The 26,181-nt window shown below is 45.9% G+C and overlaps 2 protein-coding genes and 1 long non-coding RNA gene across 7 annotated transcripts in view; 2 read left to right on the top strand and 1 right to left on the bottom strand.

Moving 5' to 3' along the window:
* The window catches only part of HOXD3 (homeobox D3), a 92,094-nt gene that overhangs the window by 31,138 nt on the left and 34,775 nt on the right, over nucleotides 1-26,181 (top strand). For 2 of the 5 annotated variants that reach the window (XM_080971842.1, XM_080971850.1), the window contains exons 1-2: nucleotides 9,357-9,498; nucleotides 25,551-25,577. The gene's annotated coding sequence lies outside the window, so the exon portion shown is untranslated. Of the gene's footprint in view, nucleotides 1-9,356; nucleotides 9,499-24,283; nucleotides 24,446-25,550; nucleotides 25,578-26,181 lie in introns of those variants that run through there. The other 3 variants (XM_080971845.1, XM_080971848.1, XM_080971849.1) reach the window with 3 other exon arrangements.
* HOXD8 (homeobox D8) lies at nucleotides 546-4,568 on the top strand. The gene is made up of 2 exons (XM_081013013.1): nucleotides 546-1,434; nucleotides 2,393-4,568. The coding sequence occupies exons 1-2, from the start codon at nucleotides 843-845 to the stop codon at nucleotides 2,692-2,694; spliced, it is 894 nt and encodes a 297-aa protein (XP_080869139.1). The 5' UTR covers nucleotides 546-842; the 3' UTR covers nucleotides 2,695-4,568.
* On the bottom strand, nucleotides 7,283-9,247 carry LOC308458609. Its single transcript, XR_013977593.1, has 2 exons — nucleotides 9,072-9,247; nucleotides 7,283-8,219 (listed from the first exon to the last, which is right to left on the bottom strand). It is a non-coding gene; the product is annotated as an uncharacterized lncRNA (long non-coding RNA).

The following is a 26,181-nucleotide window of genomic DNA, read 5'->3' as shown; positions in this document are numbered from 1 at the left end:
AATGATGTCCCTATTTTCATCGGAGAAATGTTGGAGGGTATGCTTCAAGGCTTGGCCTAGAAATAGTCTCAGTTTAAAAATAAAAATAAAAGTAGAACTTACAGCAGGGGTTGTCACCAAACCAGCCAAATCACCTTTTCTCCCTCCCCTCCACCCCAAGCTGGACTCCGCTAGGCCTCTCCATCCAACAGCCCAGTGCTTGCGCTTTATCTCACCCTGATCTCTCCTACTTTCTTTCTGCTTGGTGAGTTTTTGAGAAAATATGCATAAGGCTGCGGGTGTGGAGGCTGAAGCGGGTGGGGGTGGGGAGAGAAAGGAAAGGAGGAAGGAAGAAAGGAAGAAAGAAAAAGAAAGAAAGAAAAAGAGGCCACTTGCCTGAACAGCCGGTGGGGCAAGCATTGGCTGCATGGATGGCTGCATGGGGCTGCTGCGCTGTTATTTATTTATTTCCCGGGGCTCGTTTTCTGCCTCCGGGAGGTGAGTGTAAACCGAAGCCAACAGGCTCTGCTGCCTTGCCCTGAACTCCGGCCCATGTGAGTGTGTGGCTGCGGCGGCGGCGGAGCTGCCTGTGTGTGCCTAATAGGAAATAGTAAAAGCAGTGAGGCAGGTCAGTCAGTCGGGCAGCGATTAGATCCCAGCTCCGGACCTCACCAGCGCTGCCGTCCGCAGTGGTGGCAGGGGCAGCGGCGGCGGGCCGGCTGAGTAAAGTAGGAGTAAGGAAGGAGTAGCGAGGCAGTGGTTCGTGGGCTTCGGCTGGCCCAGCTGCTGCTGCTGCTCCTCCTTCTCTTGCAGCTGCTGGTGGTGGCGCCTCCGCTCGCCGCCCCCCCTGCCGCCGCCCTCCGATGAGCTCCTACTTCGTCAATCCGCTCTACTCCAAGTACAAAGCGGCGGCGGCGGCGGCAGCTGCGGCGGCAGGAGCAGCAGGAGGAGGAGGGGGCGAGCAGCCCATCAATCCCGCTTACTACGACTGTCACTTTGCGCCCGCCGCGGCCGCGGCCGCCCTGCTCTACGGGAACAGCGCGGCTGCAGCGGCCGCAGCCGCCGCCGCCTCGGGCTTCTCCCCTCCGCAGCCCCCACCTGGGCCTGGCTCGGGCGGCAGCGGCCCGGAATACTACCATCACCAGCAGCACCACGGGCACCACGGGCACCTAGCCGGAGGAAGCCCCTCAGCCTACCACCACCACCACCACCAGCCGCCGCCGCCTCCTCTGGCCCCGCAGGGCCCCTGCGCCGGCCTGCCTTGTCCGGGAGAGCCTGCCAAGTTTTACGGATACGATAACTTACAGAGACAGCCGATTTTTACGACACACCAAGAGGCCGAGCTGGTCCAGTATCCTGACTGTAAATCGTCCAGTGCTAATATTGGCGAGGACCCAGAGCACTTAAATCAGGGCGCGTCTCCTTCTCCAATGTTCCCCTGGATGAGACCACAAGGTTGGACGCGAGCGAAACCCCCGCTTCCCTTTGCCTTTGGCGCCGCGGCAACCCAGTCGCTGCCTCCTTTCTTTCTTCTCTTTCTTCTCTTTCTTACTTTCCTCTCCTGCCTTTGTTACAGCAGCCCCATTTTCCCTCTGCGCGTCTCAAGCCTTTCCTCTCCAAAACAAATTACAACCCAGCATCTATCCCTAAATTCAGATCCCCGCTTTTCTTTCTTTCTTTCTTTCTTTCTTTCTTTCTTTCTTTCTTTCTTTCTTTCTTTCTTTCTTTCTTTCTTTCTCTCTCTCTCTCTCTCTCTCTCTCTCTCTCTCCCCTATAATTAACATGCAATTATTGCGGGTCTGGTATAACTTCCAGGTTCCAGCATACTTTCCACGATTCCCTCCACCCCCTCCGATAATCAACCCCACCACGGACTGGAGGCCGTTAAGCCACAAATGTTTTGAATCGTGGGATGAAACAAACAAACAAATAATTCGACCAGTTTTTAGAAGTAGTTTCCTTTCAGGGAGGTGCTGCTGTGGCGCGTTAAGCGCAAGCGAGGCAAAAAACCCTAGACCAGATAACTCGGAGTACTTTGATTTAAAGGGGATTCCTCAACCTCCTCCCTGGAGAGAAAGCCCTGCTGAGTGCAGTGGGATTTATTTCTGGATAAACGTGCCTGCGCTAAATTTGTTCGCTGGAATACAGCTGGATCGAATAGACTTGCCTTAGCCTCTGGTCATGCAGTAGAAAGTACATCCCACGGAGTTAGATGACATTTATTCCCTAGGGCGTCACGAAGACCCCCGTGGGACTTATTTCCCAGCAAACCAGTTTAGGATGTTCTCCAGATCTCTAAGCACGCGTCGTGTGCGCGCGCGGGAGGGGGGGCATTCTACTTGTTTTCAGTTTATTTGTGGGGTTTCGTTTCGTTTTAAAGAAACGCTGTGCTTTTTTGTTTCGTCTCAAATAGCAGCTCCTGGTAGGCGGAGAGGGAGACAGACCTACAGCCGCTTCCAGACTCTCGAGCTGGAGAAGGAGTTCCTTTTTAACCCCTACCTGACCAGGAAAAGGCGGATCGAGGTCTCCCATGCCCTCGGACTCACGGAGAGGCAGGTCAAGATCTGGTTTCAGAACAGGAGGATGAAGTGGAAAAAGGAGAACAACAAAGACAAGTTCCCAGCCGGCAGGCAGGAGGGGAAGGAAGGAGAGGAGGCCAAGACAGAAGTCCAGAAGGACCTTCTAGAAGAAGGAGCAGAAGGCCCGACGAATTGAAGGTTCTCCTTGGCCAAAGACAATGCCTGGGAGAGCGGGCGCGCGAGGGCACCAGCGGCCTCTCCTCCCGGCCTTCACGGGTCTTACTCAGGCACCTTTTTCACAAGGGCCCGACCTTGTCAGTCTGTTTGTTTTTTAAAGCTACCTTATGATGTTTCTGTACTTAGCTGAGAGTTTTATTTTATTTGTTACTGCACCCGGGGCGCCCTAAGCCGAGTCCCAGCTGGCTGCTGCTGCTGCATCTTTCTCCATTTCGCCCTTCACGTGGAATTTGATACGGAAAACTATATAGCAATTTTGTACGCGTCCCCTCCTCGGTCTTTTTCTTCCTTCCTTTCTCTCCTCACCTGTCCCCAAGCACAGAAAAGCCAAAACCCAACCCAAATGCTCGAATCAAGCAAGTGCACTTGTAATCTCAAAACTTTTCTTCCAACTTATTTCTTGTAAAGTAAATTAATTTAGACATTATAATGATTTTTTTTGCGGGGGTGTGGGAAAGGGGGAAGAAGAAGGGAGATATTTTAATGGCACATTGATACTGAATGATCGGTAATTGATCGAAATAAAACAAAAGTGATTCCACTGTAATATCCATGGTCAGGTTTCTTCCTACGTTCCTGTTGTTGGCTGGTTGGTTTGTTTTTAATAAAAACGACAACAACCACCTCTCTGCGGAGCCCAGAAGTGCAGCGGGACTTAGAAAACGTAGGTCAAATTACTCCAAGCAAACTTGCGCGCTTTTGCTGAGAGAATAGCCCAACCGTCCAACAGCTATGAGGCCGAGGCGTTCAAGGATACAGCGTTCGCTTTTGCCTGCATTGACTGCACGAAGGTTTTTCCTTCGGCGCTCAGCGGGCAGGATTTGGGTACAGCTCTATCGCGCAGCTTCATGACGCATTTGCTGCAGCATTCCCCGAGTTGCATTAGCCTTATGGTAGCTACTGAAAAAATAAGTGAAAAGTATTCGAGCGTTTAGTTATCTGCTATGGGAGGCTTATTCGGTTCTCTGTGGAAAACCCCTGCCCTGTGCACATGAAGTGGAGTCCTATTGTTTTCAGTGCGCTTCCACAGACGTGTGTGTTTCAGTTTTCAACCGGGTTTCTTTCAAGGAAGCATGTTTTAGGCTTGACCCTTGGAAGTGGTTGCATTGCCAAGTACAGGAAGAAGAAGAAGGCCGGATCAGGTCGTCCAGGCAACAATCCTAAACTTGGAAGTAAACCCCACTCAATCCAACGGGGCTTACTTCTGAGTAGACATGCCTAGGATTGTGCTACAAGGCACATGATGTTTCTATCCCGAATATGGCACGGTCCCAATCCAGTTTAAAATTAATCGTAAATAAATTCAATACGAAGCAATGGGGGAATGTTGATCTCAGTGAGAGGCTTAAGGGGGCAACCAGCTTTCTCTGCGCTGGGTCCCAGAGGCTGCAGTCCTATGGACACTTGCGAGTAAGCTGCAGTGAGCACAGTGTGACACCCATCAAAGCAAGGAGGTTTAAAATTAATGGAAAGTCCTAGCCTGGTGTTGCAGAAACCTTCCCCACCCATCCCCGTCATAAGGGAGCAGTCTACCATATTACTAGATAAACAGCACGAGATGCCTCTTTCCATTTCTTCATGCCTTGCTTGATGTAAGCTGCTCAGGCCGCTCTCTGAAGAAAGCATGGCGGGCTAGCTGGATTCAGCAAGACCCCCCCCCCCACTATGCTATGTCATAGTGCAACATCCCTGCGTATCTCTAGTCTGGGATGGAAGTAAAGCGGAAGTTTGATTAGTAGCATTATTTTGTCAATTGACCATCTAAAACTTGAAGGATTTTCCAGAGGTGCCTGTGCTATATTTATAAAAAAAACTTGCCGTTCTTACTACTAACACTATGGCTGAATTATTATTATTTTAAAAATCGTGCGTGCAGCAGTGACTGTCTTCGTATTCTTCCCATCATTTGGAGAGGTGCAGTTCCTCAACCTCATCTTGGTCAGACTTTAGCTGTTGCGATAATTAGTGTTTACAGGAATAATAAAAATCACCCTGAGCAGTAGGCTTCCACATGCTGTCTGTGCCATACATGCAACAGCACTGTAAGGCAGGAGGTCCGTGTTATCCCCACAGTAAAAAGGAGATGAGACTGAGAGGTATTAGTGGCTGCGACGGGATTGGAACGAGGTCTGAGTTAACGGCAGGGATGGGATTCAGCCCTGCGCCGCTCCAGAAGCCAACTCTGAAATCGCTGCAGATGGATATAACTTGCGAGAGGGGGGACACACACACCGCTATTTGGGTTCATTAGTTCATAGAATCCCAAGATATAAGGGGCTATGCATTGCTAATGCCTATAATCCCAGGATGAAGATCAGAGTGCTTAAGCACTATAAATAAGGCACCTGTGCAAGAGTACTTAATTCATCGCTGCATTGTGGTCCGCGTGTGCAGTACATTGCGATCAGAACTCCATTGATTACAGTGGGGTCCAGGTGTGCCAGCGTTCTATGGATTTTGTCCAATGTCTGTGGTAGGTTTGTTGTTGTAGCTGTTATTCAGCAGAAAACGGGCAATTTAAGACTATCAAAGCATGGAAGTCCTGCAAATAACTGAAAACACTGCATGGAGCGATAGCAAAATAACAGAAAACTGTCCCAGGTTCTGAATAACGCGTGAGAGTCCCACTGGCTTACACATATTTTTTTTACACATTAGCTTTATTATCGATATTTTCTCCCCACTAAAAAAAATAATAAGAAAAACCACACACACACCGCTTTGTTGGTGAGAAAAATTGGGGGGGGGGGGTCTGATTTTATTTCTGGGCTTTTGGGTGATCCTGCCTGCCCTTAATGCTATCAAATCCCATCCACTTCAACGGGATTTATTAAGGACTTTCACACGGGCGCTGGCTTGAATCAGGTAATCATATCTCCACATCAAAGTGCAAGGAAACCACCAGAATTCTCCTGGCAATTTCAAAGAGGTGGCTTCTCAATCTTAAATCATGCAGATAATTAATAGGTAGAGCCTTCTCCCGCAAGAAACCTCAAATGGTCTGTTGCTGGAAATAAGGGCCTTCAAATGGTGTGGGGACCCCTCCCCCCGCAGCCCCCAGAAACCACACACAGAGCCCTAAGAGGAATTGTGTATGAAGTGGCCCATATATGCAGAAGAAGCCAAACACCATCAAAAATCAGTAGTGGATAAGAATTCGACTTCAGTTAGTTACGACTAAGCGCAGTTCTGTTGCTTTTCCACGGGACCAAATCCTGTTCGATCGGTGCCTGCAGACAGAAACCCCGAAATACACCAAAGGGCAGGAAATCAGCAACCTCTTCGTAGCTCCTTTTATATGTAACATGTAGAACAACAGAGTTCTCAAAACTGAGAGGCATTATATTTGCATCAATCCTCCATCACTGTTTTGGTACCCTGCCCACCAGTTCATCGAGCCTTTTTCTCGCTGCAAGGCGTGTTAACTCGGACCACTTTTATCAACCAAAATTAGGTCGCTGTAAGTCCTAAGGACTTCTCTGTGTGTGTGTGTGTGTGCGCGCGCGCGCGCGCGCGCGCGAGACCAGTAGAACTGAAATGTGTTGAAGTCCTGTGGCTGAATCTTTCCCATTGTTCTTATTATCAGTCTTGGAGACAGTCAATAGTTTCTTGTTTGCCCATATCAAAGCCCCTGAAACAAATTCACTTTAAATCTTTAAAGAGAGGGTGAAGTGGAATAAGACGAAATGAGTGAATAGATACCAGGTCAAAGTCTGCTCTCATCTAACCAGAATCCGGAGGATTTAGCCTTAACTAGAAGATCCCCTATAGACGCACACACACCTACATACGCACACACGGAGGGTGAGAGATAAAGGGTCTTGTTCATTTTGTTTTGCTTGCTTTGTGCATGTGTGTGTTACCATTCGCTCTGGTCTAATTATTTCCTTAGTATATATGTACATTTCAGCAGTTATGTTAGCTGTGAAATCAGCTAGCTAAGAAGAAAGCAGAATATACTTTCAGCGCCTATAATTTTCGAGGCTCTTTTCGAATTCAGAAAATAGCCCCTCCCCGCCGGAAACGCCTTCCTTGGCCACTGCATTCCTCTACAAGCGCCATAGTGGGCTGGGAACCCGTTCACGTAGAGGAACTGCGGCAAAAACTGTGAAGCAAAACAATTTGGTGCATTGATTTGCATAAATGCGGCAAAACGTCTCAGTGGTCAGTCTGGGATTGGTTATGCGGGTCTAAGACAAGCGAACTTCCAGAAACCTATATAGAAGGGATGGTGATTTTATTTTATTTTAAATGTAAATATACAAGTTAAATATTTGCAGACATTATTGGTGAAGTAGCAATACCTTTGCAACGAAGGGCGAAGCCTAAGTTCAATTGAGCCCTGGCGGAGGGAGGGGTCATTTTGAGCATCTTAAACCATAAACCCTTTCAACTAGGAAAAAGTATTATCCGATATTTATCCAACGCAAATTCCAAAATTGGATTAAAATGTCTGAAGACAATTGATTTTGGAGCAGGGAAATCCGAATATTTGCTGCGCACATTCTCCTGAATATATTTATATATAAGTGCACATTGTAACGCAGTATGCTTTATAATGTATTTAATCAATATATTAACATCCACAATTCATCATGAATGACGAATCTAATTAATACCATCAAACATAACACTGTCCTAGAGTTTGTCGATCCTGATTATTTACGAGGAAGCGGCCATTTTGGAATCGGGTGGAAATCAAGCTTGCGGAGTCGCTATGCGGTCCTTCAAGGCGAGAAACCCACATCTTAGATATTCAAACCGGCCCCAATGACATAGCTGACTTGGAAGCAAATCTCAAGTGAGTCTGAACCTGTCAGGCCGCCCGGAACGTCGTTTTCCAACAGAAGGCGCTTAAACCCTAATCCCACATAAATGGCCATAAATAATTGGATGAATTCGCCAGTTATTAAAGACGGCCTTTGGGTTACGGAGGGAAGCAACAAAATTCAAGTGAACAGAGTTTGGATGCCACACTACAGACAGCGGCAAATTTCCCCACCACTTCCAGCCTATCTCCAGCGGAAGAAAGTGAACCGCACTGAACATCCAAATAATGCAATTTGTACACACAAATTGTGCAACTGAGTCCAGGGGGGCCTTAAGTGAGTACCCTTAAGTGTGCGGTCAGTCAGTCCCAATTGCTGCATGAAAGAAAACGGAACCAGAATAAACGTCCCTGTAGCGTGTGTGGACAAAATACTGGGTGTATTTATGTCGGTTTTGATTTAAAGTTCAAGAAGGGGAGGCCGTTTTAAACACTGGAGGCATGCTTTGTCTCCCTCGTCCACCCTTCCTTCCACGTCTCGAATTCTTTTGCCATTGCAGATCCGGTAGAACGCCTGGTTACTCCTCCAGAGCGCAGAACTCCCAGCGCGTTCTAGAACGTTACAAATCAATGGATCGGCAGCCAAGGGAGGCTTTGTCTCTCGTCAACGTTCCATCCGCAGCCAGGGCCGGAAAAGCTTCTGGGGAGGCTTTTTCCTGCAACAAGGAAGAGACGCTCATTAATTCGCACAAGCGGGTGGTTTTTATTTTCTACTCCAAACGGAGCTTTCAGGAGCTCCGGAACGTGAGGAGCCTTTGGAGTAAAGTAGATTCGAGATTTGCAGGAGCTGAGTTTCATTCCCAACCCCTTCAGCCTTCCCAGCGCAGGACAAGGAGGGTCGGGGTGAGGCAGTGCATTTCTAAAGCCCAGCGGCCTAGACATAATGTAGACCTAGCAAAAGGGTCCTCGCCTGCTGGACTTCCTCTCGCCCCCGCAGCAAATGGACTTTTACGCACTGTTGCGTTGCTCACGGGCAAGTGGTAGGGTGTGGGATCAGTCCCCTATGTTTGGGCTAAACGCTTCCGAATCGAATCAGGGCCTCTACTCGGCAGCGTTTGGCCTCCGGTGTAAGGGGGCTGATGACTGGGCTGCGTCAATCATTCAGAAGATTCCCACCGATCTGCTGCTCCCCGAGACAGGCCAAGGCAACAGAAAGGTGGTGGTGAGCCTTGGTAGCGCGTAAAGACAAACAGCAGAGAGAGAAGGCAGAAAGAAATGAACCCAGGAAAACAAAACCCACTGTTTGTAGCAGCCTGGGTTTAAAAAAAAAAAAATCCGCAAGGAATTGCAGTAAATTCCTTTTTGTTTGAAGAGAATTTACAACTCGTAATAGACCTTTTATGACCTATTTGGGCACGTCATTGGCTGCGCCTGGTCATGTGCGAGCGCTGATGGCTTTCACGGCCTTCCCCCTCCTTTTCCCTTCCTGATTTCCCCGGCGAATTCCCCCCCCCCGCGCTTTTTTTGCATTCTGTCTTTCCCACAGCCTCAACCCTTCTTTTTCTAACCTTTGTCTCCGATAAGGTGCATTGCGCGCGCTATGATGTTTGAGTACCGATCCAGTCCGGTCCAAGGGTTTTAAAAACAACACGCGCTCGCACACACACACGCGCGCGCACACACGCAAACGCCCACCCTCCTCCGCTGCTACCCTGCCAGTTTCCAGTCATAGCAGAGACGCGGAGTGCGGTGAAGGGTTAGGGTGGGCGGGGAGGGACTGGGAGGGGGGGGGCAGAGCTCCCTTGTCTTTGCCAGCGAGGCAGCTTGTTTATCTAGCGAGCTCTCTTTCCTCCCAGCCCTACCTGCCTGCCTGCCTTGCCTGCCTCCTTTGGCTTTTCCGATCGGGATGGGACTCGGATTGCTACCGAACGCGACCCCTAATGGATTACAGGGATGCGGCTGGGCTCCACGCCCTTCCACCGGGGCAGCGAACGGGTAAGGGATTTTTCAGCTCTCGTTTTCCACCACCACCTCCTCCTCCTCCTTCCCCCCATTTTATTCCTGACTCGTCTGCATCGCTGCAGGGCTTCCTACTTTCGCTCAGGCGCCGGAGAATGACTCCGTAAGTCATAAAAGAAAGTGGGCAAGGCGGGCGCCCATCACCATCACCATCACTGCAAGCGCCTGTGATTTTTTTCTTCGCCCAAGCTGAGGCAACAGAGGCGAAGAGGTGCGGTGGGTTAGGCTTGGAAGCGCTTCGTCGCCTTCTGCTGCCACCTGCCTGGCTTTTGAGGCTTCCATGGCACGGAGAACAAGGCTGAGATAGGCACTCTCCGCCCCACTAGCGTGGCTCACTAGTGGAATTGAATGCCTCTGAGGTTGGGGAGGCAAGAGTAGGTTTGGAAGCAAGAGAAACTGCCGAAGCAGAATTAAAAAAACATCCCCAAAAACTACTAGCAAAATTATTTGGACCGAGATGTCCTGCAATTTCTACTTGTGCGCTGTTGCCTCGTCCCCCCCCCCCCTTTAGTGGTTTTTCTTAACAGCAGGATTCCATCCGCATGCCTTTCATTATCAACAGGTGTGTGTGTGTGTGTGTGTGTGTGTGTGTGTGTCCCCGTGTCCCCATCCGGGTCACTAATAATGAGCAAAGCTGAGCGCTCCTACGACCAGATTTGCTGCAGGGAGACTGGCTTACGATCTGTGGTTTCTTCTGTGCTGGGGAGTCCGACTTTTCACCCGATTAATCCTACCAAGATGACTGGGAGGGCGGGGAGGAGGAGGGGGGAAATCCTAAACAGAAAACAAGACCCTGTCTTGCAAAGCGAAGGCCAAATGTTTGCAGTCGTGAAAACATCAGGGGATTGTTAAAACTGTACCTTGCGGGAGGGATGGCAAGGAATGTTTGTGTCATACTGTCGGATATATATAACAGTTTTGGAATGGATCGAGCAGCGGCTAGATGGTTTTTTCTAGGGCGGTCAAAACACTTCCTAGTGTGCATTGTCATAAAGAGCAAGACGCATGTGGCGTGTTCCACGGTAGCTAACGCGTGGAAGGTTTAAGCAGACACCAATATGTCTGCAACGTAGCAAGTACTTACTCTTATGTAGCAAGACAGCGACTTCTGGAGTAAAGGCGTTGCGGATTATTGTGGTCTAGAGGGAGGATGACATCACCGTGGTGCTCAGACGTTTTCAAAAATATATTTTATATCGATCAGGCCTAATTGAACCAAGGGAGATTATCTGTCTGTCTTTCTGGCAGTGAGCAGGGTGACATGAGGATTCAATACGTTTATTTTCATAGCAACAATTATGGGAAGGGGAATAATCCATATAGCTCAAGACAGTCCAATCTTATCCATGTTTAATTGGCAGTGAATAAATTCCTTACAGTGGGAATTAATTGTTAAGTAAATATGGCATAATATTGCAGACTGGATACAAATATCTAATATATTTCCCCTATAACTTTGCTGTTGTTGCTATGTAGCCTTAGGCGTCTTTATTTCTATTTAAAATGTTACGCTGAATCACCTCATTTATTTATTTATTTTTAAAGCAGGGCTGTTGTCCGGTCTAGACAAATCATTTTTTTTTAAAAAAAGGTCGATTATCTCTTCCGGAATGTATATTGTTATGTTATGTTATGTTATGTTATGTTATGTTATGTTATGTTATGTTATGTTATGTTATGTTATGTTATGTTATGTTATGTTATGTTATGTTATGTTATGTTGTTATGTTATGTTATGGTCTTCCTGAAAACTGGTTTGCATAATGTGATTTATACATGCATTAAATATATTAATGTAATGTTGCTTATACATCAGTTTTGTTTAAGGGCCGTACTACTATGCATAAATATTTGATCACCCCACAATTTAAAATAACTTATCGGTGATAGGAATAAATTTTAATCTTGCTAATGCACTCAAATTTTATTCTGTAAAGAATGACTACTTCGTATATCCTTTTTGCGACTTGTTGGAAGTCAACACTGAATCACTCGAATTCGGTTTCCCTCTTTTTTCGATGAAGTCTACAGAATGTGAAGTTCTGGATTTCTAGCAATCAGTCTAGGGAAAGTTATTGGGCTGGGTGCTGGGTTGGAGTAAAATACCATCACAATCTTGCAAGGTGATTGTTGATTACAGTTTAATGGCTACAGTTTATAGCAGAAAGTCGCAAACCATCCTAAATAAAAATTATCATGTGTGCATACATCAGTCCGCCCACTTTCCCCTCTGGTATATTGCTTCTCCCTTTCCCTCCCTCCCAGTTAGACTGCATTTATTATAGCTAAGTTGGAGACACATTGTTGATTGGTTTCTTTGCCTCAGCATTCTTGAAATCTTAATTTCCGCATTAATTTCCGCATCTTTTTTTTTAACCATAAGATCTAACCCATCGTAGATCCGTAACCCAATATAAAGTACGTGGATTTAAAGAAATAAAACAAAACAAAACCAAATCACGTTTGCTGGATGACTGTTCTTTTTACAGAATATATTCATGTTCTTCGACTTAAAGTGCCAGAGTGCTTGGTGCTGAAAAACCCAGACTCTTAATTCTAAATGCATTCGATTCACTGGAAGAAAGGGGCACTGATTTCAGCACATTTCCCCCCTTAAACCAGAATTTTAAGCATGCAGCTTTAGGCTCGACCACCCTACCATTGTGAATTCCACTGAGTTTTATGAGAGTTTGCCCCCAAGCTCACTGAAATAAAATTGATGGGGGGGGTATTGTATTTGGGGCTGCTCATTTCATTTCCCCCTAAAAAAAGGAGAGAGTTCATAAATAGACACGTTAGGACCCCCTCAAGAAAGGAGAATTCATCCAGTGGTCAAACGTGGATAGTTTAATCACTTCTATCTGAAAATGCAGAACAAGGCAATAATTTGTTTAAGGAAAAATAATCCCAGAAATGGTCATGTTCTTAGTGAAGAAGAACCCACCCGTTCATATGTTGCCTAGATCTTTTGTACATTGGTGGTAGGTTCAGTGCCCTTAAATACCCATTCACCCAAAGCTCTAAAAATCTAATCGTGGTGTGTACACACACCCACACACCAGTGAACTATATTTCTCAGGGGCTTCTGTATGAGTGCTTGGAGCTGGGGGTGGGAGAGAGAATCCGAACAAAGACAGTATTTCACTCTTTGGTTGGCAGGCAGCTGTTAAAGGTATTTACAGCTCTACTGCATTGCGGCACTGAATGCTGCTACTGCTAGTGTTAAGAGCTAAAAAACAGGAAGTGAGTGTGGGGTGGTGAGGGGGAGAGGAAAAAGGAATCGCCATAAACAGTTCATTTGGTCAGTGGGACAGAGCTTAAGACAGAAAATAACACCACATTGGGGATAAATATCTCCCTAAAAATCCTTATGCCGAGTGGCTTTTGAAAACCTGCTTTTTCCTAAAGAGGAAGTATAGTTTAATTGGATGCGAGGGAGAAAATCTCCCCTTTCAAAATCTTCCAAGTAGGAAGCTGAGGGCAGCAAACATGAAACATGTGTGAGTTAAAGTGCTTGGGGGGGGGGTGCGTGGGGAGGACACAAACACTTGCATGATCTCAGCATGGGAAGGGGAAAAACGGGTTGAGGGGCTTTCATTAAATAAAAAAAAAAGGTGGAAGTGAGAGGAGGGTCCAAGCACTTTAAGGAGAAGGAAAAGCAACGCATTGTTTTAGAGCTCTTTGTGGCGATAGCTAAAGCTTTCTATGGAGAACATTATTGCCCTCCGGTTTTCTCTTGTTTGCAGACATAAAAATGAAAAAATGAAATGAAAATGAAAAAGTGGTTAGCTGTATCAAGGTAGAGTTGCGGGTTTGGGTTGGCTCCCAGGATAGTCACCAGTTCTTCCAAACTGATAGCAATCTGCGCGTTGGGAATGAATCAGTCGAGCTTTGAGATTTAAGAAGAAGAAGAATCGGAGACCTTTTTTTTATGTTGGACCGTTTCAAAGCACCACCAGGAAGACTTAGACCTGACGTGGAGGCAGGAGCTATGTGGGGTTAAGAACAAGGTCGGCGCAGTTCCTTTAAAATCCATGTGGCTTCCAGGCTGCAGTCCCCGGGTTTCATGGAGCAGCCCTTAGCCACAATCCGGCACAAGGCTAGGCCTGGGTTAAAACTCCTGGATGCCAGACCGATTTTACTAGATCTTTAGTTAGAAAGAGAAAATGGGCCATCAATGCTGGCTTGTTGGTTGTTTGGCAACTGGTTTGTTGTCTCTGTCTGGCCGACTGGCTCTGAAATCGGCCAAGCAACAGGCCTCTCTTCACTCTGAGCAGAACAGAGAACTCCCACATTGTTAGTCACCGACCGTGCCTGGACGCATTGCTATTGAGGCCAATGGTTCTGCTCAAAGAACCAGCCAAGGATCAGGAAGGATGTTAAGAGTCTGGGGTCTCGCCTTGAGTGGTGTCAGAGGCTCGTTTTGCCTTTGAAACGTTGCCAGCCTACTCTGCCTTCCTGTTTGCTAGTCGCTCGTTATGTTCCTTCTTATTGTGTCCCTCTGCATTCCTGTGCTGGACGCAGAACAGCCTGGCTAGCGCAGTCTCCCCCATGCAGCCTCAGATCTCCGTCCACACTGCCAGCTTCCTTTTCTCCCGTCCCTTTAAACAACCTCCACATATTCTCAGCTGCTTTTCTCAGACCCTCAGCCTGGGCCAAGAACAAAACAGCTCAGCTCCGCGTTTCCTGTCCAGCAAACATATTCAGAGGCGGTGGGGGCGGGCGTGCCTTTCAGTTTCAGCTGTTAAATAAATAGCTCTTTTAATATTGACTTAAGGCGGGATGCCTCCCCTTCTTCAACATCAGAACACTGTTTAATATTACGTATACGTGCTTTATGTAAGGAGATCCCTTGAGAGTGAAGTCTGCAACTGTGCAAACGCGCGCGCACTCGCATGACTGCGTTCAGGATGGTAGGAACCTTTCAGAGTCTGAAGGGACACCATCTATACAGTAATCAGAAGGCCTTCTGCACACCTGATATTTGAGTCGAGGGGTGCCACAAAGGTGCGGTTCATCCTTGTCGTTATTTCCCAGAAGGGATTCCCTGCTCCTTCTAATTTCCTTTTCTCTCCCCCTCTCCCTAATCCTCTTCTATCTGATTTGGAAGCAGATGTCACATGGAGACCCTGCCCCTCTCCTCCCTCCCCCTCCCCGCCCACCAGCCCCTGTGATGTGAAGAGTCACTTTGTCGTCTGGCCGCTCGTCCAGGAGAAGGCGCTGTAGGACAAGCCTCGCAGCCCTGTGCATCTTAAGACCTGCCCTCAGCCAGAGAGCGGCTGCAGTGACTCTGCTGATCTGTTACATGGCAGGGACCCGCAATCTGCAAGGGCAGCCCAGAAAGCCTCTTTTAACCCACCCCGCGCAAGCAGGTTCGAGGAAGAAAATGATCACGAAATTCTAGCTCTCTGCGACACTTTCTTGCCCTCCCCAAGCAATTGTCACAAGAGATCAAATGAAATAATAATAATAATAATAATAATAATAATAATAATAGTCCCTTTACTTGGCTAATGTAATCTCATGCTTAAACTATACGTTTAACCAGTTTCACATTTGGGAGGTTGTAATTTCATGAGAGGCTAAGGCACTCTTGATTCTCAGCGTTCTGGAAAGCAAGCTACAACCCTTTTAGGGAAGGGGAGGAGCCTAAATAGTTTCCGAACGCTCTACATTTCTTGACCCTGATAGAACCATAGTGTTGGAATGGAATATTGAAGTGATCCAGTCCAGTCTAATGGTTAGTGCCATATCTGCAGTGCAGGATTCAGTAACAGGATCCCTGCCAGATGGCAGTCCACCCTCTACTTAAAGACCTCCAGCAGGGGCTACCCCAGATGCTACCACCTCTGGAGACAGCCCATGGCACTCTCAAACAGTACTTGCCATTCTCTCTTAATGTTTAGATAAAGACTACTTCCTTGCCATTTCCACCCATGAGTTCTAGTCTGGCCCTCTGGACCAACAGAGGACAGGCCTGCTTCATCTTCTTCTGCATGACAGTCCTTCAGATATTTGAAGGCTGTGATCATTAATTCTCTTTTCTCTGGACTAAAACTAGGCAACTTCTCTTATGGTTCTTCATGAGACTTGGATACCATGCTACTCACCATCCTGGTCCCCTTCCTCTGGCCATGCTCCATTTTGCCAGCACTCCAGTTGTAGCCTGACCAGCATGGAATATAGTGGAACTATTGCTTTTTTTAATCTGGACATGCTTCTTTTAAAATATCCTAATATTGCATTTAGGTGTTTTGGGTTTTTTTAGCAACTGCATCATACTGCTTATGTTTAGCTTATGATCAACTTATTGATCTTTTATTGATCCTTTCCCTATGTACTGCTGCCAAGGCAGGCTGCTTCGATCCTATATTTGTGTCTTTCATTCTTGGTACACAAATACAGGACTTTACTTCAATCTCTGTTGAATTTCACTTGGCTAGTTCTGGCCCAACATTTGAAACTGGAAGCCAGCTGCACTCTACTCAAAGAAGTTGTATTATTAACAGGGCAATCTTACACATGTTTATCCAGAAGTGAGCAATAGTCAGCTCAGAGGGTCTTACTCTCAAGTAAATGGGGACAGGATTGCAGCCTAAATCTCACTGAGTTTGCAAGATTGAGCTGGAAGGCTACAATCCTACATACACTGCATTGAGAGTAGATCCCAATGAAAGTTACTTTTGAGTAACTATGATAGGATCAGCCAGAGTTGAGATCTACCAAGGCAAGCTATTGAGGTCAATGGAGAGCTACATATTTGTTCATCTGCTAGGCCTTCATGCACTTCACAGTCTGAAGTGTTCAGTTGAAAGTAAATCCCAATGAATTCAAGGGTGCACAGGACTGCCCCACAAGTAGTGCTCATATTCCACCCCTTCTTTTCAGTCTTATGCACATACCTGTGGGTGCAGCCAGTCAGCCAGGCCTCTTTAGACCAGACAAAAGACATATTACAGCTACCTATTAAAAACCACAGTTGAAATGGCCCATAATCATCTCACTACACTCCCCGGGTCTCCCACAGACCAGTGCCATTTAAAATACCATCAGCCAGCCTCCTCACCCTCAAGTGCAGTCCCTGTTTATGGGGCTGTATAGACAGCCTTTTGTACCATAGCAAACAAGTGGTCACAGCTAGTTACTTCAGGGGACCATCATCTGTCTGATCTTTGATGTTGTTCTTCTCCTGCTTCCTTTGCTTTCCCTTTGATCTCTGATGGCCCCTAAAATGGTAGCCATTCCTCTCAAAAGTCTCTTACTTCTAACAGGGCTGAAAGCATCCAGTCCATTGGCTTGTAGTCTTCCCAATTGTAGGTGATAAAAGCAAATTGCATGTCTAGCTTTTTCTTTCTGTCTGCCTTCCCTACCCCCACAACTCCCAACCTCATTCACCGGACTCTTTCAAGGTTCACCTTCCACAGTCATGACACAAGTACTTGGCCTAGATTGACCTTCTGTGCCGCACAACCATCTCCCCCCACCCCTCTGTTTCTCTGTCTCCCTGTCTCCCATTGGCATGTGCAATAGATATGCACTGCCCTCCTCTTCACATTTCTGGTCTCCATCCATGGTGCCATCTTCTTCTTTCCTGAGTCAGAGCACCTGCCTTCATAACACAAACTTATACAACACAATACTATACACAGGGAAACGCTATGGCTCAGTGGCAGAACATCTGCTTTGCACCCAGAAGATCCTTGGCATCTCCAAGAAGGGCAAGGAATGTCCCCTGCCACTCCCAGGCAGTGTACACAATACTGAGCTAGGTGGATCACTGGAATGACTCAATATAAAGCAGCTTCCTGCATTCCTATGTCTACTCAGACGTAAGCTAGGCTGAGTTCAATGGGGCTTACTTCAGGGTGAATAGGACTGCAGCCCCTAGATCTTTAAAATGTCACATCTCACACTAAGTTGGCTTTCTCTCTTCATTTAGTTGGGTAGGCATTGCACAGCTATCTTCCTAGCTATGTGAAACTCTCCATGTTCAAACAGCATGCTTCCAAATACCAGGTGTTGGACCAGGTGCCTATGAGACATGCCAGAATTTTAATCCCTTGGTTATGATTTTTCATAGCCTGGTCACTGTTGGAAACAGAACACCTTAGTCTAATTGAGCAATGCAGTTCATTTGTCCTGTGAAAGTGGTCTTGATCAACATGAATGGCCACCACAGTCAATACATGATACTACAGTATCCTGAAGAAATGCAAGGTTCCTTGCCATGTGACTGGGTGATCAAAACAAATTCTTGTTGGTCAAACACACTACAGTGGGACCTCGGGTTACATACCCTTCAGGTCACATATGCTTCAGGTTACAGAAATATCACTCTGGTTAAGAACTTTGCTTCAGGATGAAGTTTGCTTCAGGATGAGAACAGAAATCGTGCAGCGGCAGCGCAGCAGCAGCAGCAGTGGGAGGCCCCATTAGCTAAAGTGGTGCTTCAGGTTAAGAACAGTTTCAGGTTAAGAACAGACCTCCAGAACGAATTAAGTTCTTAACCCAAGGTACCACTGTACATTTTGAAGTTATGAAGTTAAAAGAGGCTTAGACAAATTCATGAAGGAGAAGGCTGTCAACGGTTACTGGTCACTGCCTTCACTGTCAGAGGAATCATCATCATAATTTATTATTGGTACCCCGCCCATCTGACTGGTTTGCCCCATCCACTCTGGGTGGTTTCCAGCATATATAAAAACATAGTAAAGCATTAAACCTTAAAAGGCTTCCCTATACCAGGCATAGGCAAACTCCGGCCCTCCCGATGTTTGGGACTACAATTCCCATCATCCCTGATCACTGGTCCTGTTAACTAGGGATGATGGGAATGGTAGTCCCAAACATCTGGAGGGCTGGAGTTTGCCTATGCCTTCCCTATACTGTACAGGGCGTTTGTACATGGGTTCTTCTGAATATCAGTTGCTTGGAATTGCAGGTGGGCAAAGTGCTCTCATGCTCTAATCATGTTTGCTGGTTTACCACATGCATCTGGTTGGCCACCTTGAGAACAGGATGGTGGACTAGATGTGCCAATTGACCTGATCCAACAGGCTTGCATTATGTTCTTATGTCTCTTATGCTGCCTTCTTATCAAAAGTTCTTGGAATGAGAAAGAGCTCTGTGAAGCCCCAAACCTGCCTAATATTTTCCAATGAAGAAAGGTTACCTGTGTCCTTCTTCTGGCTACAGAATCCTGCCTGATCAGCCATGCACGTTCAATCAGAGGCTAACCCAACTTCCTCTAATGAACCTATTCCCATATCATTCCAGTCGTGGGTCACCATCCTAAGAAAAGAAACCCATTGAGTTTACTTCTTAGTAGCTAAGTTTACGGTGGTAGCACACGTTTTTGAGGCGAATGTGTATAGCTGATGAAATCGGATTGTAGAATTTAAATCAGGGGAATGATGGCTACCTGAGGTGAAATCAGGTCCTACAAAGGGCAAAAAAAGCAAAAGACGCTTCAGTAGGACTTTCACTCAACTCATGCCTCTTTGCAGCTGTAGAAGTTCGTCAGAGGCAGCAGAGGATCTCAAAGTCATGGGTTTAAACACCACGTTGGGCAAAAACAATTCCTGCTTTGCAGGTTGTTGTACTAGATGACCCTCCTGGTCCCTTCCAATTCTTCAATTCTATGGCGCTATGAATGCACACTTTGGATCTGGGGTGATATCCCAAGAATAGACGGTTTGAAATCACATCATTAAAGTAAGTTAAGAGCATTGATTTCAGTGGTTCTACTCGGAGTATGACTTAGTTGGCTACAACCCCTGTTTGCCATCCACCGCTCGCAAAAGAAGAGCAGGTTCTGAGGTGCAAAACCTCAGGTTTCTGACGGCAGTTAAAACCAAAGGACTTATTTTCCAGATGAAATTTATTCGGGATGGAGCTACCGAGTGGTAAATAAATGTATCAATCTCTTGAATAAGAGTTCTTACTTTGAGTCCTGTTTACATTAAATGCAAGTTATTGGCTTGAGTTTGACTCGATCTTACTGTGTTCATATCCGGGGGTGAGGGGCTTCTGTTCTGCTTCCTTGCAGAGAATCGGGATAAAAGCGAAGTTATTCTCTCCTTTGCACGCGCCTTCTCTGGGGCCAGGACTTTTGAAGGCTCCGCATAGCACTAACCCGCTTTGAACCGAGCCATTTTGCAAACTTCTAATTTTTCACCTGAGAACGCTCCCCCGTTTTCCCTCTCTGCTGATGTATCCTTGACCACATTTAATGAAAGGCCACGTCATCTCCTCCTACAGCTCATTTGCCTTATTTCCTCCTTTCTGTGGTTTCGGGGCATTAAACCCCTTGCCAATTTCCAGTGGATGCATTTATCCTAAATTGTATGGGCTAGCGCCAAGGAGCTGAAACCGACTTCTTAGGCACTTCTCGTTTTGAGATATAACCAAGTAATCTGTGCTGGCATTTTGATCACGGTCCAGTACGAGTTTATTTTGATTTAGTGCAAAGTTTGTACAGAAGAAGAAGAAAGGAGGGGAAACACGGGGGAATCTATTTCTGACCGTATTTCTTCCTGCCTGTTAAAGAAGGCTTTGCACCTGTGAACTGGACCCCTCCGTTCCTAATCTGATTTTCTATGCTCATTTCCCCTCTAGGTGCGTATCGTCACCAGTGAAGCCTATGTTATCTTTGATGACCACTTAAAAAATGGCAGGTCATTTCCTTAGTTGTGGCACTCAATGCAAAATGCATGTTTTTTCCTGTTTCTTTTCTTCTTCTTCTTCTTTTGCGGCTTAAAACTTTTTACTAGCTTCGTGGTGTGCTTCCTATAACTTTGAGAAAACAGAAACACGTCTAAATGCTATTTTATATTCACAAAGCATTTGATTTGAGGCCAGTCTCCAGGGCTGGAAAACAGAACTTTTTGGATGAGCCAGGAAAACGTGAAGACCTGAGTGTCTCTCAACAGGTGCAGAGCACATTTGTTTCATCACTGAGGAACAACTAACCAGTACAAGTATGAGGTTTAGGAAGAGGTGATTCTAGGGCAGCGAGTGAGTTTCAAAGGGATTTGAAACCCGGCGCCTCTAATTTTAGCATTGAAGGTAGGACCGGCCTGCCATTGGATACAATGATGCAGCAGCCTCAGGCAGCTGGTTTTGGATGTCATGAAGGTGCAGCAAATTGTTTATTTAAATTATTTACATTATTGCTGTTATTGCAAGGGTGTGTTTGCAAGGGGGTGTTATTGCAAGGGGGGTTCCTGATTCAGGTCCAAAAAACCATAGCTGGTCTTGGGTATTAAGTAATTTCACTGGGATGGGGGGAGTGGGAGCTGGCAAAATGCTGCTGTGCACACCAGGCAGGAAGATGTCTTGGGCTAACCCTAAATTAAGGTGTTCTGCAGTGCATTGCATGGGAAACCTAGATTAAGTGACCAATCTCTGTGTTGTGCAAAAACAGGAGACAAACCAGCTGCTAGCCTTGTGTATTAGATAATGAATCTTACTGGCTCTGTATTCACAGACTGTACCATTTGACTCTTCTACTTATCACAGTTCTACTGTACCGTTTGACTCTGTTCTACTTATCACAGAAAGTAGCAAACTTTCTTTTGGGTCCTAGCATTTCTACACAGGTTTTGGGTGGAGGGTATGGAGGTATGTTCAATCACTTGAGCCCCCATGTGATTAGGACTCTAAAGCAGTACAGCCCAGACACAGGTCGAGCATTGAGTAAAGCAGGAATCAAGCACCTCAGATGTCCATGTGTCCACTTAGAACAGGGGTGGCCAATGTGGTGTCTTCAATGTGTTATGAATGAGAACTCCTATCATCTATGACCCTTGGCCATGCTGGCTGGGATTTATGGGAGTTGTAGCCCAAAATATATGGAGAGCAGCACCTTGAGCACCTTGGCTTGGAACTTTGATGTCATGGGACCTGGACCACAGCTAGAAGGATTTTTTGCAGAAGGGACAAAATACTATTTTGTTAAGTGGTCGGAACACACTATCCAAATGAAGATCAGGAAAGGGGGCCATCATTTAGAATCTATGTCCAATAGTAGAAACCTTAGTGCTAATGTCAATAATATGTTCTCAGAACAAATCCTCAGGAGTGCACACAGAATCAATAACCAAGGTAAGAGGAAGTACTTGAATGGAAAGTGTATTCTAAACTTGTGTCATTGAAACCAGACACACTGAGAACAATGTTAGTCCTTCTCACAGTTGGGCTGCTTAAGTCCAGTTGTAGGACTCTGCCCCAAGAGAGGTACTTAGGATACTAATGCACGTCACTGGAGCTTCAATTCAGTTTGATAGCTAAAGCAGCTGAACTAAACGGCAGACGCAAGCCTTTAAGCACACTTTTCTGAAGGCAAGTTCCATCAAAATTAAAGTCTAATCAATCAATAATGTCCGTTAATGCACATGATCCACATGAATCGTGTTTAAACTGTCTATAATTCAAGTATTCCAGATTACCAATTTTGGGGATTTGAGTGTAACAGGGGGCCTGATTTGCAAGGCAGCCTCGTGGCGGCTTAGTGATCCGAATCCGTGCCCCATAAATATTTGCTTGTGTTTTTTCTTTTTGTTTTCCCTGTCCCTTGGAAAAAGTTTCTATAATTTTGTCCCGTTTGGCTTATCTGAGTCTTCATTTGCTCTGGAAAGCTGAGCACACTTTCGCTTGGATTGGAACGATATTTTTTATTTTTTTCTAAAAAATATTTATACCATTTGAACAACATCTTAGAAAACTACGAGAGCCCGAAATTCTGAACCCGTATTCCACGGTATTACCGAAGGTGTCACGTAAAGTAAAATTAGGATTTGAGTGTGGCTACTTTTTCAACATAAGTGCTTGGTAAGCCTGTTAAACCGAGAGACCTAATTTATGTTTTGAGTCTCTGCACACATTGCAGTAAAATAACACCCTTCCTCCACACATGAAAATCCCTCTTAATTCCCACCCAACCCCCATTGGGAGATTTACTAATTTAAAGTAATGTATATACGAAGGGGTGGGGGTGAGAGAACGTTAGTTTAAAATAGTATGTAAACTTCCAAACACTTTGCCTGAACTAGATGCAGGGAAGTTATTCTGGTCCGAGGAACCTTAGAAAGAATCTAGCCTTTCCAGCAGGTGAACGTCAGTTGTATTTGTTCCTAAGAATCCTGGCCTCCCCTGGAGGATATGACAAAAGTCCTGCTCACCTAAATGACTTCGGATACCTTCCTCCTCGGCTGAACCTTACAGCCTTACAGCGACGCATGCACACCCATGCTTTGGAGTCATTTTCATAAATCATTTCCCTGTAATAATAAGATCAATTCACATGGCAGGAGAGCCAAGTGGCGGGCGGGGCCTTCTCCATTCAAACATTTCTTCTCTGCTCATTTTAAATGTCAGAAGGTACTTGCCTTTATCTTGCCTGGCTCTTTTATCTTATTTGTTTCATTCTGGAGTATTGTTTACAAAAAAAAAATTGTCCATTGACCTACACAACTGGAAAAGCATTTATCCCTGCCACCCCTAGTTTTATATCTGTATATCTATACAGATTCTTTCTCTCACACAACTTTGCATGCAAAAGGTTATACCTTCCCAGGGACATTTGACTTCCGGTGTCTCAGAATTTTAGTTTCTTTAAAATCTAATTTGACTTACTCACCCGCTCCTTCTCCCCCCACCTCTATCTGCTCCCTCCTACCTTTCCTTCACACCAGACTACTTTTTATTGCTTTATGACTCCCCTCCTTAAAGCTTCAGCTATCAAAGTTTTCGGGAGGCGGCGGAGGGGGACGACGACACGAATAGGCTGAGCTGTTTTGTCACTTTTACAAGTCCCGCGTATCTCCGTGCGCTGTGAAACAGTTTGGTTAGTGTGAAGGGGCCCAGAAGAGGCCGTCTGATAAAGAGCTGCTGAACTGTGTTGCTAGATCCATTCTGGATCTCACGGTGGCCAGTCAGATCCCTCTTGGAAGCCTTCCTCTCTCTTTTGCGCCCACCCAACGTCCGCTGCGCTGCTCCTGCACATGGAGGTTTTGCTATCGGTCAATTCCACCCACCCACACACACAGCACTTTCCGTAGCTGCTTAGCAAACAGTCATAGATAAACACGTTCTTCCTCTGACAAACCCTAGACAACAGAACCATTTATCCTGCAGAACGGCACCATTCGCTCCAAAGTTGTGTGTGCATTGCAGCCGTCTGATGATCGCGTAACCCGAGTGCCTGGGGCCTGACCATAGAGACGAGGCTGGGCGTGGGCTAGCTGGGAGGATCCCACAAACGTGATGGCCTTTGGTGTTGCTTAAAATCGTCCCTCCTTCCCTCCTTCCCTCCCTCCCTCCCACCACTCCACATACATATTCATTCAAATAAATTTTGAATCGGTACTCACAGCGAAATTCACACGTTCCTTTCCTCATTAAAGGGGAGATCTAAACTGCCACTGGGGCCTGTCCTGGCACAACTCATTATTATTATTTTTAATAAAAAAAAGAGCCTGGCCTAAACGCTACAGACACGCAAGGCCTCCAGTGCCTGGCCCTCGCTATTTTGGACTACTTTAAATTTCATAGAACGCAGGATGTGTGGCGGGGTTACCCCCTTTCCCCCCTTCTCTTTAACCCCCCTTCCTTCCAGGCCCTCTTTATATAAGTGAATAAAAGTTTAAAGCTAGAGGTTATTTATTGTTCCGTCGAGATAAGTCCTGAGTGGCTCTTTCGAAGCACGTGATTCCAATAAACTTTGTTTTATGGCTTGAGAGTTGACAAGCCAAAATATAATTCCCACCATAAATTAGTTTAAGAGCATACAAGTGCAGATGCTTTAGTTCCTGGGAGCAGTGACAGGGAAAGTGTTAGGCAGGAGACCTCTGCCTGAAACCAAGCGCCCAGGACCTCTGCTTCTCCCGGGGGTACCTTCCTCTTCCCTTTGGCAAAGCTCACAGTAAGTCTCTTCTTGCGCTCCATATGTGACCGAGTCCCTCTCTCCAGTGTCTGAGTGTTCCCTGGAACTGTATATGAATGAAAAGATCAGATCCAGGGAAGCCCGGAAGTATTTTAGGAATAGCATTTCCTTCGGATTGCTCCAAGTTTTAAGAGAGCTGTCAGTGAATCGCACGTCGACGGTTTTAATTTTAATTTTGTAAAAGAAACCAACCTCGGTTTAAGCCGGTAGATCCTTCATTAAGTGTTTAATTTGCAGAGATTTCAAGGGCACTTGCGTTCTGGCTGTTCTTCTAGAAGGAGAGTGAAGGGAGGAACGGAACGAGAGATAAGATGATACATCGATGGAATGATTGCTCCCTGCTTTAAGCTGGTCTGGGTGTCTATACAGCCCTTCTCAGGAACAGCGCAGGCAAAAGTGAACGGGATGTTTTGCAAAATAGCTCAACCTTGGTTGTTTCTCTTTGAAAACATTGTTTAAATAGTCTCTCTCTCTCCACGTGGGTGATAATGTAGAATTTATTTGTTACAATAAGAGAAGAAAGACACAGACAGAAAAAGGGAAATCTGTTTAAGTAAACAGTAAAATAGATTTACTATAATAATGATGATATTTACAAGTTCATGTTGGGAAAATGGTATGGATTTTTGAGCAAGCGGGTTACTGACTAAATACTGGCCAGGGCGCTTCAGGGATTCACTACGCTGGTAAGGTTTCTGTCACTTTGAGATTAACCCAGTTGGAGGAAGAATCCTTTATATCTTTATCAGATAAAACATTTTATAGAAACATAGTTGAAACTAGCAGTAAGGATGATCGTATACAATTACATGATAACTCTGACTGAAATATTTAATTTGGCTGGCTTTTATTACAAAAATAATTTAACAAAAGAGGCAAATCAGCAATTGGGAGGGGGGGAGTGTGTTGATTTGTCACCTTTATATGCGATGCCTGCCTGTGTCCTTAACATTCTCATATCTAAATAGAGATGCAATGCGTGCATCCCCCCCCAACTATGATCAGCGTCATCTATACATGGAAAAACAACAATACGAAATGGTTTTGTTTATTTTCTTTCTCCTCTCTCCCCCCATTGCAACAGGTTCGGGACAATGGAAGGGCGTCTACGGTAAGTGCACTTTTTTTCCTCTCCTTTTCGTGTGTGCAAAATTTGCTGGGGCTTCCAAACATCGCCTTGTAAACGTTTGAGTTTGTAAACAGAGATGGTGTGTTTCTGATGTTTCTGCAAGGCTGTTTTGTACTGGACGGCTCGTGGGGCTTCAAGCTTGCTCTCTCTCTCTCTGTCTCCCTCTCCCATCCTTCTGCGGTCTGTGGCTGCAGATCACAGCAAACGCTGATTGTGCAGTTTCTGGGGAGATAATTGCAGGTGAAGGTGCCCATCTTGTGCCTCTCTTAAGCTCTTTCCAGCTAACGAGCAGGATTAGCATTTTAACAGGATAAAGTCATGCCGTGTTTCCTTGTGCAAATGTTGAATCTATCATGCACCAGGGCAAGCACTTCTACTGGTTGGCTCCTCTTTTGGTGGAGATCCAAAATACGGATTGCGCTTGCCCTCTCGGTACTGCAGCCTTTGAGGATGAACTAATGTTCCAACGAGGAGTTATGCTCCAAATGCTGTTGTATCTCCTCCCCTTTTATTTTGGGCATAAAGGCCTGCTGCTTGCAATGGAAAGATGCACTCCTAGTCAATACGCATAGGATCGCAACCAAGG

The sequence above is a fragment of the Podarcis pityusensis genome (genome assembly GCF_964106645.2).
Source record: "Podarcis pityusensis genome assembly, chromosome: 1".
NCBI lineage: Eukaryota > Metazoa > Chordata > Lepidosauria > Squamata > Lacertidae > Podarcis > Podarcis pityusensis.
The sequence above is the reverse complement of the archived record's forward strand: the minus strand, read 5'-3'. Positions and strand labels throughout refer to the sequence as shown.

Coding starts and splice junctions, on each gene's coding strand:
- HOXD8 (XM_081013013.1), top strand. CDS start 843: ATGAGCTCCTACTTCGTCAATCCGCTCTACTCCAAGTACAAAGCGGCG. Junction 1,435..2,392: donor CCCCTGGATGAGACCACAAG/GTTGGACGCGAG, acceptor CGTCTCAAATAG/CAGCTCCTGGTAGGCGGAGA.